Source organism: Gorilla gorilla, chromosome X (genome assembly GCF_029281585.2).
Source record: "Gorilla gorilla gorilla isolate KB3781 chromosome X, NHGRI_mGorGor1-v2.1_pri, whole genome shotgun sequence".
Classification (NCBI taxonomy): domain Eukaryota; kingdom Metazoa; phylum Chordata; class Mammalia; order Primates; family Hominidae; genus Gorilla; species Gorilla gorilla.
Window position 1 is genome coordinate 55,349,524 of NC_073247.2, and position 13,545 is coordinate 55,363,068.

At 39.6% G+C, this 13,545-nt stretch overlaps 1 protein-coding gene across 19 annotated transcripts in view; it reads left to right on the forward strand.

Annotated features, from left to right (window-relative positions):
* The window catches only part of KDM6A (lysine demethylase 6A), a 235,507-nt gene that overhangs the window by 86,053 nt on the left and 135,909 nt on the right, over window positions 1-13,545 (forward strand). For all 19 annotated transcript variants that reach the window (XM_004064043.4, XM_004064042.4, XM_019019413.3 and 16 more), the window contains one exon: window positions 1,334-1,442. In XM_004064043.4, the coding sequence (XP_004064091.1) occupies window positions 1,334-1,442 (109 nt within the window). The remainder of the gene's footprint in view (window positions 1-1,333; window positions 1,443-13,545) is intronic.

The following is a 13,545-nucleotide window of genomic DNA, read 5'->3' on the forward strand; positions in this document are numbered from 1 at the left end:
GGATAATAGCCTCAGCCTAGAATTCGCCTTGTTTAGAATGGATTATCCAAACTTGTTGAATATTTATGTGCTTAGGATAGGTAAATGTTAGGATATAAATTTTTAAACTCTATATTAAAGGCTCTGTATTTCACAGGAGAGGAAAAATGAAGGCATTCGAAGTGAGTACTCTGTCCCACATCACATTTTCTTATCTCAACAAAGTTCTTGAAATGGTAGTGAAAGTTTTTTATTGTGATAGAAACTAACCAAGTTTCTTTCTTTGTGGGTACCAAACTTGCAAGTGTTCCTGGGAGTATATCAGAGATTTGAGAATTCACACACATTTCTTACTTTAATGACTCTGGGACAGATTATTAACAGAGCAATGTTACAGAGCACTTAATTGTTAATGGGAGAAATTTTGACAAAATTATTGGGAACCTTGAGAGAATTAGAGCTTTGTTATTACCCGTGAAGATAAAGAAACAATTAAGTACCTATTGTGTCCTGAACACTGAGATAAAGCCTTAGAGAAGTTTTCTAGTTTTAATCCTTTTATCAGCTCTTTGAGTGTTACTAAAATAGAAAGGATAAATTCCCCAGGATCTCCTGTAGCAAATGACAACTGGAATTTGTCATCAGACTCTAGAACTGGGTTCTTTCCGTTGTTCATTTTCTCCTGCAGTTGTTCTGTGTTATAAAAACGAATTTATATTGTTAAAATAGTCTTATTTTTTTCTTTGGAAGAGGAAATGTGAGAGTGAGAGCATGTGCATGAATTGGAGTTAGGAAGTAAGATCAGAAGCAGTTGGTGTGTGAAGTATATCATGTGGAGAAGACAATTGAAAGGCAGTATATGGTAGTTTAAAACTGGTAGAGGTCTGGCAAAAAGTCAGTAAAAGCAGTTCAGTGTAAATTGTAGGTATTTTTATTACTCTAGAGATTCTGTGAGATCTCACATAATAAAGTTCTTCCCACCTGTGGGAAAGATGCATATTATTTATATTTGAGAGCAGTTTTGTTTATATCAACAGGGACCACAGTAATAATTTAGATTTTCAACTTATGAATAAAATTATCAAAGTGCTCCTATATTATCTTATTTGGCAAGTATTGTTTCCATGTATAGATGGGAAAAGCACTTATGCCATAACTAGTGGCTCTTTTAATAAATACATAAGGAAGCTGTTCCTTCTATAGAATGTTGTATTGAATATGTCTAAGATAGAAGTGAAATTTTCAATATTGACTTCTTAGGTGATCGAATGGAGGCTATATGCATTATCTTGGGGTGGAAATGTATTTTAGGGCTTTATTTTTTGCTTACATATTTGTATTTTTTTATTTCTAGGCTGTTCGCTGCTATGAATCTCTAATCTTAAAAGCTGAAGGAAAAGTGGAGTCTGATTTCTTTTGTCAATTAGGTCACTTCAACCTCTTATTGGAAGATTATCCAAAAGGTAATTTTTTTCATGTTCATTATTGTTTGATTTATACATGTGTTGGATTGTAATTATTTGTGCTTTATCAAGAGGATTTTCCTAAGAAATTGTAAGTGCATGAGCAAACTAAACAATGAGGAAGAAAAGTAGAGTAGATGGAAATGGAAATCATCAATAAGTTGGCTATTCAGTAAAAGTGAAAACCACCTGCATGTGCAGTGCAGTTTTGTTCTGCCTTGTGAAAATCCTTGCTCTTGAAAGGCCTTCCCGTAGTAGAAAGTGACCCAGTTTGATATAGATATTTGTACATTGATGGATACTTTGGAAAGGTAACAAAAACTCAGCATTTTTCTTTATCCTATTTAAAACGTTTCCATTTTAGCTCAAAAATATTTGAATGAAAATCTGATCGTTAAGTAGCCATGTTATTGTGAACAAGTAATACAGAGAGATGATCACAGATGAGCCTTGGATAAAACCAGTTTTTAAAATTTACTTGAAATGTTTTTCCTTTAAGAAATAAGTGAGTTAAATAACTGAAAGTAGTCAGCCCCCTAAGATTTGCCCTTTTTATGGTACCAAGCTGCCAACTCAGACCATTACTCAGGAAGTTAAAAGCACCCGCAAACCCCGCCCTTCCAGTACCAAAGAAAAAATCCACATTAAAAGAAAATTATTATTATGACCAAGAACATTTTAACCTTTTGATGATAGTAAACATTTTGATGTGGAGTGGATGGATGTGTTACGCTTGTTTTCAACAAGTGTGTTTAGAGGGCAAAACACCTGGTAGATAGTTTCAGGGCTAAAGTGAAGGATTGTTAGTATTTCATATTGATGTTTTATTACGTGACTTTTATGTTAGGTCAAGTGAATGTTTTCCTAATGAAAATGCAATTTTAGTCTGAGACAGGCATATTCTGTGAGGTTTGAAATTAGGCTTATGTCTCAGCTTAGCTCTGTTATATACAGCTGCACTACCTTTAACAGATTATATATAAACATCACTGAGTATCTGTTGTCTAATCTGTAAAAGGGGAGGAGGTGAGGGATGACGCCTCATGGATTTTCAGATTGTGTGACACTGGTTAGTACTTAGCAAAATGGTTTCAGTCCAACAGGGTAATGGGTGTTAATAATTACTTAATACTCCGTTAGATATTTTATTTTTAATTAAAACTGGAAACTTATTTAAAGGAAACTATTGTACCAAAAAATAGATAGAGGCATACCTGGGAGATATTGCAGGTTTGATTTCAGACCCCTGCAATTTATTGTGAATATTGTAATAAAACCAATCAAACAAAAATTTTTTTGTTTCCTATTACATATAAAAGTTATGTTTGCACTGTAAGTGTGCAGTAGCATTATGTCTATAAAATGTACATACTTTAGTTAAAAAAAACTTTCTTGCTAAAAAGTGCTAACAATCAACTGAGCTTTCATCAAGTTGTAATCTTTTTGCTGATGGAGGGTCTTGCACCGTTGTTGATATGTGCTGAGTGATCAGGGTGGTGGTTGCTGCAGGTTGGGGTGGCTGTGGCAGTTTGTTAAAATAAGAAAACATTGAACTTTGTCGCATCAGTGGACTCTTCCTTTCATCAAAGGTTTCTCTGTAGCATATGATGCTGTTTGAAAGCGTTTTACTCACAGTAGAGCTTCTTTCAGAACTGGAGTCAGTCCTCTCAACCCTGCCACTACTCTGTTAACAGTTTACGTAATATTCTAAATTTGTTGTTATCATTTCCACGGTGTTCACAGCACCTTTATCAGGAGTAGATTCCATTTCAAGAAACTCCTTTTGGCCAGGCACGGTGGCTCACGCCTGTGATTCCAGCATTTTGGGAGGCCAAGGCAGGAGGATTACTTGAGCCCAGGAGTTCAAGACCAGCCTGGACAACATAGCAAGACCCCCTATCTTAAAAAAAAATTTAGCTGAGTATGGTGGCATGCACCTACCCTGGAGGCTGAAGCGGGAGGAACACTTGAACCTGGGAGGTTGAGGAGGTTGAGGCTATGGTGAGCTGGGATCATATCACTGCACTCCAGCCAGGGTGACAGAGTGTGTGTGTGTGTGTGTGTGTGTGTGTGTGTGTGTGTCTGTCTGTCTGTCTGTCTCTGTCTGTCTCTCTCTGTGTCTCTTTTTTAAAGAAACTACTTTCTTTGCTCATCTATAAGAAGCAGTTCCTTATCCATTCAGGCTCCACTTCTAATTCTGTTTCTTTTGCTGTTTCCAGCACATCTACAGTTACTTCCTCCGTTGAAATCTTGAACCCATCAAAGTCATCTATGGGGAGGGATGGGAATCAGCTTCTTCCAAACTCCTGCTAATGTCGGTATTTAGACCTCAGATGTTCTTGTTGCCTAGGCTGGAGTGCAGTGGCGTGATCTCAGCTCACTGCAACCTCCGCCTCCTGGGTTCAAGCGATTCTCCTGCCTCAGCCTCCTGAGTAGCTGGGATTAGAGGCATGCGACACCATGCCTGGGTAATTTTATATTTTTAGTAGAGACAGGGTTTCACCAAGTTGGTCAGACTGGTCGCGAACTCCTGACCTCAGGTGATCTGCCCACTTCAGCCTCCCAAAGTGCTGGGGTTACACAGGCATGAGCCACTGCGCCCGGCCTTTTGACCTCAAATGTTCTTAATGGCATCAAGAATGATGAATCTTTTCCAGAAGGCTTTCAATTTACTTTCCCAAGATCCATGAGAGGAATCACTATTTATGGCAGCTATATAGTCTTACAAAATGTATTACTTTAATAAGATTTGAGGCCGGGTGCGGTGGCTCACGCCTGTAATCCCAGCTCTTTGGGAGACCTCGGTAGGTGGATTACCTGAGGTCAAGAGTCGAGACCCACCTGGCTAACCTGGTGGAACCCCGTCTCTACTAAAAATACAAAAATTGGCTGGGTGCGGTGGTGTGCACCTGTATTCCCAGCTACTCAGGAGGTGTTGAGGAAGGAGAATCACTTGAACCCAGAAGGGGGAGGTTGCAGTGAGCTGAGATCACACCATTGCACTCCAGCCTGGGTGACAGAGTGAGACTCTGTCTCAGAAAAAAAAAAAAAAAAAAAAAAAAAAAAAGACTTGGACGTCAGAATTACTCCTTGATGCATAGGCTGCAGAATGGATGTTGTGTTAGACATGAAAACAACATTAATCTGCTTGTACATCTCCATCAGAGCTCTTGAGTAACCAGGTGCATTGTCGGTGAGCAATAATATTTTGAAAGGAGTCTTTTTTTCTGAACAATAGTTCTCAACAGTGGGCTGAAAATATTCAGTCGACTGTGCTGTGAACAGGTGTGCTGTCATTCAGACTTTGTTGTTCTATTTATAGAGCATAGACAGTAGATTTAGCATAATTCTTGAGGTCCCTAGGATTTTCTGAATGGTAAATGAGCAATTGCTTCCACTTAAAGGCACCACCAGCATTAGTTCCTAACAAGAGTGTCAGTCTGTCCTTTGAAACTTTGAAGCCAGATGTTGACGAAAAGTCCTACATCTGAAAGTCCTACATGGCATCTTCCTCAATAGAAGGCTGTTTCATGGAGATTGAAAATCTGTTGTTTAGTGTAGCTACCTTTATCAATGATCTTAGCTAGATCTTCTGGATAATTTGCTACACTTCTCCATCAGCACTTGCTGCCTCATCTTGCGCTTTTGTGTTACGGAGATGGCTTCTTTCCTTAAACCTCACGAACCAACCTCTGCTAGCTTTACACTTTTCTTCTGCAGCTTCCTCACTTCTCTTGGCCTTCATAGAACTAAGGAGAGAGTTAGGGCCTTTCACTGGAGTAGGCTTGGCTTAAGGGAATGTTGTGGCTGGTTTGATTTATCCAGACCACTCAGACCATGTCCATATCAGCAGTAAGGCTGTTTTTGCTTTCTTGTCTTTTGTGCATTCACTGGAATAGCACTTCAAATTTCCTCCAAGAATGCTTCCTTTGCATTCGTAACTTGGCTGTTTGGCACAAGAGGCCTAGCTTTTGGTCTGTCTCAGCTTTCAAAGTGCCTTCCTCACTAAGCTTAATGATTTCTAGCTTTGGATTTAAAGTGAGAGATGTGTAACTCTTTCTTTCACTTGTACACTAAGAGGTCATCGTAGGGTTATTAATACGCATAATTTCAATGTTGTCGTGTATTAGGGAATACAGAAGCCCAAGGAGAGGGAGAGAGACTAGGGAATGGCCTGTTGGTGGAGTAGTCAGAACACACGCAACAGTTATCGATTGTTTACTGTCTTATGTGGGCACAGTTAGTGATTCCCCAAAACAATTACAGTAGTAACACCAAAGATCGGTGATCACAGGTCATCATAACAGATAACAATAATAATGAAAATGTATGGAATATTGGTTTACCAAAATGTGACACAGAGCCATTAAGTGAGCACATGGCTGTTGGAAAAATGACACCGATAGACTTGCTCTACACAGGATTCCTGTGAGCCTTCAATTTGTAAAGAACGCAAATATCTGTGAAGCACAATAAAGCAAAGTGCAATAAAACAAGGTATGCCTGTAGAATTCTATGCAATCTGCTACTTTTTTATTGCTGCACCTTTATGTAGTTGGAGGACATGCTATTTTGAGAGCATGTAAAGAGAGACCTAGACTTGAAAATTAGGTTTACATATGAGGCTACGTGTACTTGCTACTTAGTGGTTGTTAAACAATAAATCTTTTAACTTTTAACACTATGTTAGACTGTGACTATAGCTTTATTTTTCATATATATATATATATATATATATATTTTTTTTTTTTTTTTTTTTACTTTTATTTTTTGAGACAGGGTCTTGCTTTGTCACCCAGGCTGGAGTGCAGTGGCAGAAACATGGTTCACTGCAGCCCCAAACTCCTGGGCTCAAGTGATTCTCCTACCTCAGCCTCCTGAGTAGCTGGAACTAGAGGTGCGCGCCACCACGCCTAGCTATTTTTTGTACTTTTTTTTAGAGACAGAGGTCTTGCTTTGTTTCCCAGGCTAGTCTTGAACCCCTGGGCTCCAGCGATCCTCCCGCCTCAGCCTCCCAAAGTGTTGAGATTACAGGTGTGAGCCACCATGCCTGGCCACTTAAAAATTTTGGTTATGAAGGTAATGAATCCAAGGAGATTGATCTTGGATATGTGTTTTCTTTTTTGGAAGGGAGAGCATGTGGCAACTAGACTGTGTTAGCAAACTAGCTGGTGAGAGTAATCTGGTAAGGTGAGAGAAGAGAAGGATAATCTAAGGATTTAAGTCCTTGAAAACATGTGCTTCATTTAGTGTTGTGTAGATGACCCGGGCATTGATAAGTAGTCAGCAGCTTGATTAATGTGTAATAGGGGGAAGAGGAAGGAGAAAATGGATGCAGGGGTATGCAAATGTATTCAGTATATTTTAATATTTCAAGCTGGTGGTTTCTATTTCCTAGATGTGTTTTGTTATTTATTTTTTGAAATCCTCTTTGAGGCTTTTTAAGGCACGTTTCCACTTAAAATAAATTCTCTCTCTCTCTCTTTTTTTTTTTTTGAGACAGAGTCTTGCTCTGTCGCCCAGGCTGGAGTGCAATGGTGCAATCTCGGCTTACTGCAAGCTCCGCCTCCCGGGTTCACGCCATTCTCCTGCCTCAGCCTCCCGAGTAGCTGGGACTGCAGGTGCCCGCCACCACGCCTGGCTAATTTTTTGTACTTTTTAGTAGAGACGGGGTTTCACTGTGTTAGGCAGGATGGTCTTGATCTCCTGACCTTGTGATCCACCTGCCTTGGCCTCCCAAAGTGCTGGGATTACAGGCGTGAGCCACCGCACCTGGCTAAAATAAAATTCTCTATCTGTTCTCTTCATTGTCTTTCTCCAAGTCCAAAACTAGAATCTGTCTCTAATAGCCCTCTCCCTTCCTCTCCAACACATACTCATACCCTCAAGATTACCAGTTTATAGAGACATTTGTTACCTTTGGCTACCTCCTCCTCCTCTCTTTGGAACTAGTACAGGATAAGAGAACTACTAATCCTGGGCAAATAGACATTTATTTTTAGAGAACACATTATAAACCATAACTTCCTGGGAGTAAACGATGTAGTAAACGTGTAATTCTGTGAGTGAACTGCTCAGGTATATGTACATAGGCGACTTACTGGCCTTGTTCCTCTGAAGACAGCCCTGTAATTATTTGCCCTGATTCATAGTCATCTTTTCTGTGTAAAGTTTTCTGAGTTTGGCGTTTCTCTTGAGTTTAGTTCCTTTAAAAAACAAACAAAAAAAGGCTTCTATTTCTATAGTAGAAAATGGTAGAACCTGTTTTGTGTGTGTTTTGGGCTGTGGTTTTTCTTACCCTTAATTGTCATTTTGCTCTCATCTACTTTCTGTCTTACAAGAATTCCAAGAAACAATTTTGGTCTGAAGATGGTATAATTTGGTAATCATTTATCTTTTCTGTGATTCCAGATGAATTTGATGCAGAAGGAAAAAAGGCTTTGTAAAATATTTTCTTAGCTTTTCTGGCTCGTGATATGAATGAAGAGTTTAAAAAAATGTCATGTCACTTTATTTGGTCATTTTACTTGTAGGAATTTATTTTAAGTCTTAAAATAGTAATTGGATAGGGGATTGTGGGAAAATGGAGGTTCAGTGCAGTCAGTCTATTGTTGTAGGTTATGTTCCTCAGTAAGGAGTTTCCTTTATGTTCAACAGCTTGGGAAGGTGGAGGGTAGAACCAGTATTGGACAGAAGGAGAAGTTAAGCTGTGACAGCCTTTACTAACTTCATGGGATGCTCTGGAGCCAGAATGGCCCTCGAGAGCTATACCAAGTTGGGCCAAGATAGCCAGGCCTTTATACTCCAATTATTCCATATTGAACATGGGCCAGCCTGAGAAGAACTGTGACCAGGGACAAGTTGGCTCTCCGCAACTGAGGCAGCTTCTGTAGAATCTCACAGATAGAGGCTTTCAGCAAGCAGGATTCCCAGCAGTTCTTTCTTGAAGTGGGATATGAGTGCTTCTTTACAGTGTCTACTATACCTCCTTTTTACTCCTAACTCTAAAGCTACCCATGAACCTCCGAAGCCAAATTGCTGGTGGGGCTCTCAGACAGCTTATAAGCCTTAAACCATGGAGATTATGCAGTGATTTCACTTCTTTGGGTTGGAGGACAACCTGAGAGATACATAACCCTGGGCTGAAGCCCAAGCATATGTATTTAGATGAATATATGTGATGGATCTTAGGAGCAGTTAATAGAAAATATGTGTAAATATCTATAAATATGTGGTAAAATATAGGTGAAGAGAGTCACTGAGGTTAAATTAGTTGATTAGAAAATCAGGTAGCAGCTGGGCACAGTGGCTCACTCCTGTAATCCCAGCACTTTGGGAAGCCGAGGCAGACGGATCACCTGAGGTCAGGAACTCTAGACCAGCCTGACCAACATGGAGAAACACCGTCTCTACTAGAAATACAAAATTAGCAGGGCGCGGTGGCGCATGCCTGTAATCTCAGCTACTTGAGTGGCTAAGGCAGGAGAATTGCTTGAACCCAGGAGGCGGAGGTTGCGGTGAGCTGAGATCGCGCCATTGCACTCCAGCCTGGACAGTAAGAGCGAAACTCCATCTCAAAAAAAAAAAAAAAAAATTAGGTAGCAGATTATTTCAAAGTACATAGCAAAATTATAAACAGATAGAAATTATGAGGCAGGAGACTTAAAGGATAGACAGTAAGAACTTCGGAAGTAAAAAATTAGAGGAGTGTAATAATCATTCCTGACATTAATATGAAAACCTTGAAACTCTTAAAAATTGTTTCTTCATATTTTTGAGCTGGAAGTTTTTCCAATTATAAGTTCCCTGAAATTCTAGCCAGTGATAGATTTTTCTTCCATTCTTCCTTCCCTCAAGTAATTGGTCGTTTGTTGCATTTCTGTCACTTTTGGGCAAAATATGCTTTGGTTGTTTCAATTCTTAAGCAGTTACAAATGGCCAGGGCAAGTTACATGCCAAGAGCTGCCAATGTGGAGAAGCCTTAAGTTAGACCTTGGAGGGTTTTCTTTCTCTTTTTGTCTTTTTTTTTTTTTGAGACGGAGTCTTGCTCTGTCGCCCAGGCTGGAGTCCAGTGGCACGATCTCGGCTCACTGCAAGCTCCGCCTCCCGGGTTCACGCCATTCTCCTGCCTCAGCCACCTGAGTAGCTGGTACTACAGGCGCCCGCCACCACGTCCGGCTAATTTTTCCATTTTTAATAGAGACAGGGTTTCACCGTGTTAGCCAGGATGGTCTCGATCTCCTGACCTTGTGATCCGCCCGCCTCGGCCTCCCAAAGTGCTGGGATTACAGGCGTGAGCCACCGCGCCCAGCCCTCTCTTTTTGTCTTTTGTGGGTCGAATGACAGTACTCTATCCTGGAATATTTATAGTATAAGAACATGAAACGTGTGTTTTCCAATCATAGATTTTGTTTGGCTTCTCCAAAATTGTCAATTTTTTAATCCATTTTCTGTAATCATTCTAAAACAGGTTTTAAGCATTGTATGAGGATGTCCAAATAAATGATTTCCCTCATTCTGTATTAAGGACTTTAGAAAATTCTAGTTACAGTAGACTAGGAATTTTTTTATGGATAACTACCTTAAAGATTAGAAATAAGGACTGTGCTTTGGTCAAAAGGATGTTACTAGAGAGACTTTGGTGAGGTGATGGGTACTTGCATACTGCACCTTTAGAGTTTTAATGATTTTTTTTCTGATTAAGAAACAGCATGTTAAGATCCTTCTTAAAATAAGATGCTAAGCATAATGAGGGTAGAGTATAATTGTTTATAAAATGTGTAAACGAGTAGAAAGATCGCTATGGAAGAAATGGAACAAATGCTCATGGAAGAAATGGCTCAATTACAAATCTGTTCCTGCCATTTAGAGTATTAACTTTGTGATTTTGAATTTGAGCATTCATATTTATTTCTCAGTTCACCATATTTTTGTATGGATGCCATGTTTCTCCCAACTGATAATTACGTGGACTTCTTTTATTTTTTCTCTTTAATTTTTTATTTCTTTGGGGGTTTTTTTGTAACATCTTTTCACATCACATGGACTTCTTATACTTCAGTTTTATTTGCTTCAAAAGACATCATACTGTCTTTTTAAAGGTTCCCCAATCCTAAAAGAGAATTTTATGAAGCCAGATGATACATATAATTTATCAAATTATTGAAAGTATGCCCTCCAAATTTGTGGAAATTCTATAATATCATTACAAGGGCAATCTCCAGGTTTGATATGGTGACTGCACAAAATTGTCAGGGACCAAGTCTTCTGTTTTCAGAATGTTTTTAGGTACAAGTATTAAATACCTGATTCTAGCTTAAACAATAAGGACATTTATTACCTCACATAATAGGAAGTTCATAGGTGGATTTTTCTCCAGGCATGGTTTGAAGTCTAGAAGGATCCAGTTACTTTTCAGTCTGTTTCTTCTGTGCTGTGGGCGTCATCCCAAGATAGTTCCCTTGTGGTGGCAGTTGGTAATATATGCTTCCTTGTTCACATCCATTAGTAGACAGAGAACCTTTTTCATGTCTGTCATCTATAAATCAGTGGTGATTGGGCCACCTGAGCTCATGTGCCCATTTCTGGACTAAAACAATCACCGAGATTGCCAGGAAACCGATAACCTTTTCAAATCAATAACGGGGATTGGGAGTGTGGTTAGAAATGAATGTGAGAATATCAGCCACACCGTTGACTACACAAACTCTTGCTTGACTATTTTTTTTCTACAGCTAGTTTGATAAATTTGGTTTGCTTTTCTTTTTAGAAGACCATTAATTAATGACCTTTATAAACTAGCTACCCTCATGCATGAAGAACTAGGAAATGGGAGATGGCTTAAAACCAGTTCTTCACCACAACTGGAAAAATTTCTCATAGTCTAACGTCCTTCCAGTGATAGGTTGGTTGGCATCATCTTTATGCAAAAAAGATGAGCATTATTCATATGTAAAAGTTACTTTTTCAGATATGTGATGATGTTTTTGGGTAATGTTTCTGTAATTTGAACATATTCAGAATGTTCTTTATATGATTTTATATATATTTTGGCAATTTACAATAAAATGAAAACATTTCATATAGAGTTTCAGAAAACATTAACTTCCATTTTTGGTAAATCTTCTTTTATTCAGCATCTCATATATTGTAAGGTCAGCCAAGAGAAAGGAAAAATAGACCCAAAGTCAGGCGAGTAAGTTTATTGAACCTGCTGGCTGCTCCACCACAGACAGAGGAGGCACCCCTGAGCTTACAAAATGAGGGGTTTATATGGGGGAGAGAGACCCTGGGGTCGTTTGTTGGTTAACTTTGCCATATATAACCTTGTGACATTTTTGGTAGCAGCCAGATGAAGGAACTTACAGGAGGGTTTAGGTAAAGTTTGTTTATGCTTCCCACGACCTCCCTGTGCAGTCTGGATGGTTTGTAATTGGGGTTTGCTTATCGCAGCAAGGTCTGATAAGTGAAGTCTGCTGGCTCCACTGGGGCGCCTGGATAAGAGCTTAGAAAAGTAAAGAGGCTGGGGGAAGGGTGAACGGCACAGAGAAGGGTTGCAGGGCATTAAGGCAAGGGGTGGGCAGTACGCAGGGGTTTGGGGGGAGTGTTGGCAATACCAAGAAGCTTTTTTGGGGCGGTTTGTCCCTAACATATATAATCAGAAGATAATGTTTTATTTACTGCTTTGTTGAAGAAACAACTTGGTCACTAGTGAAGGGTAACATGCAGTGTGTTGTAAAATGTTTTTGCTAGTTTCCGATCCTTAAATTGAACAGCGTATTATACTTAAGTAGAATGTCTAAAAACCTATATATGGTTTAAAGACTATTAAAATTGACACCTGTCTACCTACTCTACAAGTTAAGAAATAGAATGATACTGCTACCACAAGCCTGTGTTCTCTCCAGTTGCATCCTCCTCCCTTCCTCTGTAGGTGTAACCCATGTCTGGCTGTGATGTTCAGTGTTCTCTTGCCTTTCTTTCTTTTTTTTTTAATCCACTGATAAAAGTATCCCTGAACAAGATATTGTTTATCTTTGGAAAGCTGAATAGCAGGCACAAACATAGCTATGTAAGGAAGGGGCCATATTGTCACTATTAGAGGAGGCTCTTGGGAGAAGTAAAACTAAAGAAGAGATTTTAGCGTTATAATGTGGCTTCTGGTTCCTCAACAGTTTACAAGAGCCACTTTTGGGGAAGGCAGTGTGCTGGGGCATGTGTGACTCTTGGCAAACATAATACCCATAATTAGGACGTATGACATGACCAATATGAACCAGGAAAATCTGGTCAGGAATATGATCAGAGAGAGTGGGTTATTCAGAAGAAGTAAATCAAATCAGGCCGGTCATGGTGGCTCACGCCTGTAATCCCACACTTTGGGATGCCAAGGCAGGTGGATCACTTGAGGTCGGGAGTTCGAGACCAGCCTGGCCAACATGGTGAAACCCCGCCCCTACTAAAAATACAAAAAAAATTAGCTGGGCGTGGTGGCACGCACCTGTAATCCCAGCTACTCAGGAGGCTGAGGCATGAGAATCACTTGAACCTGGGAGGTGGAGATTGCAGTGAGCCAAGATCACCCCACTGCATTCCAGCCTGGGCAACAGAGTGAGACCCCATCTCAAAAAAAAAAAAAAAAAAAAGTAAATCAAAGCAGAACACTTAACACTTCTGGGAGCCTTCACATCATCTATTTTGTAGAATATAGAGGGGAGAATAGAAACTTTATCAGAACATGGTCAAAAAAAAGCCAAGCCCAGTTAAGAATCTGGGCCAGGTTTATCTGGATATTTGGTCCTCAGGTTGAGAAGAGGTTACAAGAGCAGCAGAATTTTAATGATAAGCCTCAGTGACTTGGATCTGGGGCATAGCTGCTGTCCTGGGATCACCCTTTTTCTTCATCTTGGGTATTCCCATGGCCTCTTGTCTCTGTTGTGTCTCCTGCTTTCAATAAACCATATCTTCTTCTTTCTTGTATATACTCTCCTTTAAGGGGAGCATATTTGTCAGATTTTTCTTCAGGAAAGTTATTTGGGAGATAATTTTCTTTGGAGACTTTGTGTATCTGAAAATACCTTTATTCTACCCTCCTAATAGATCG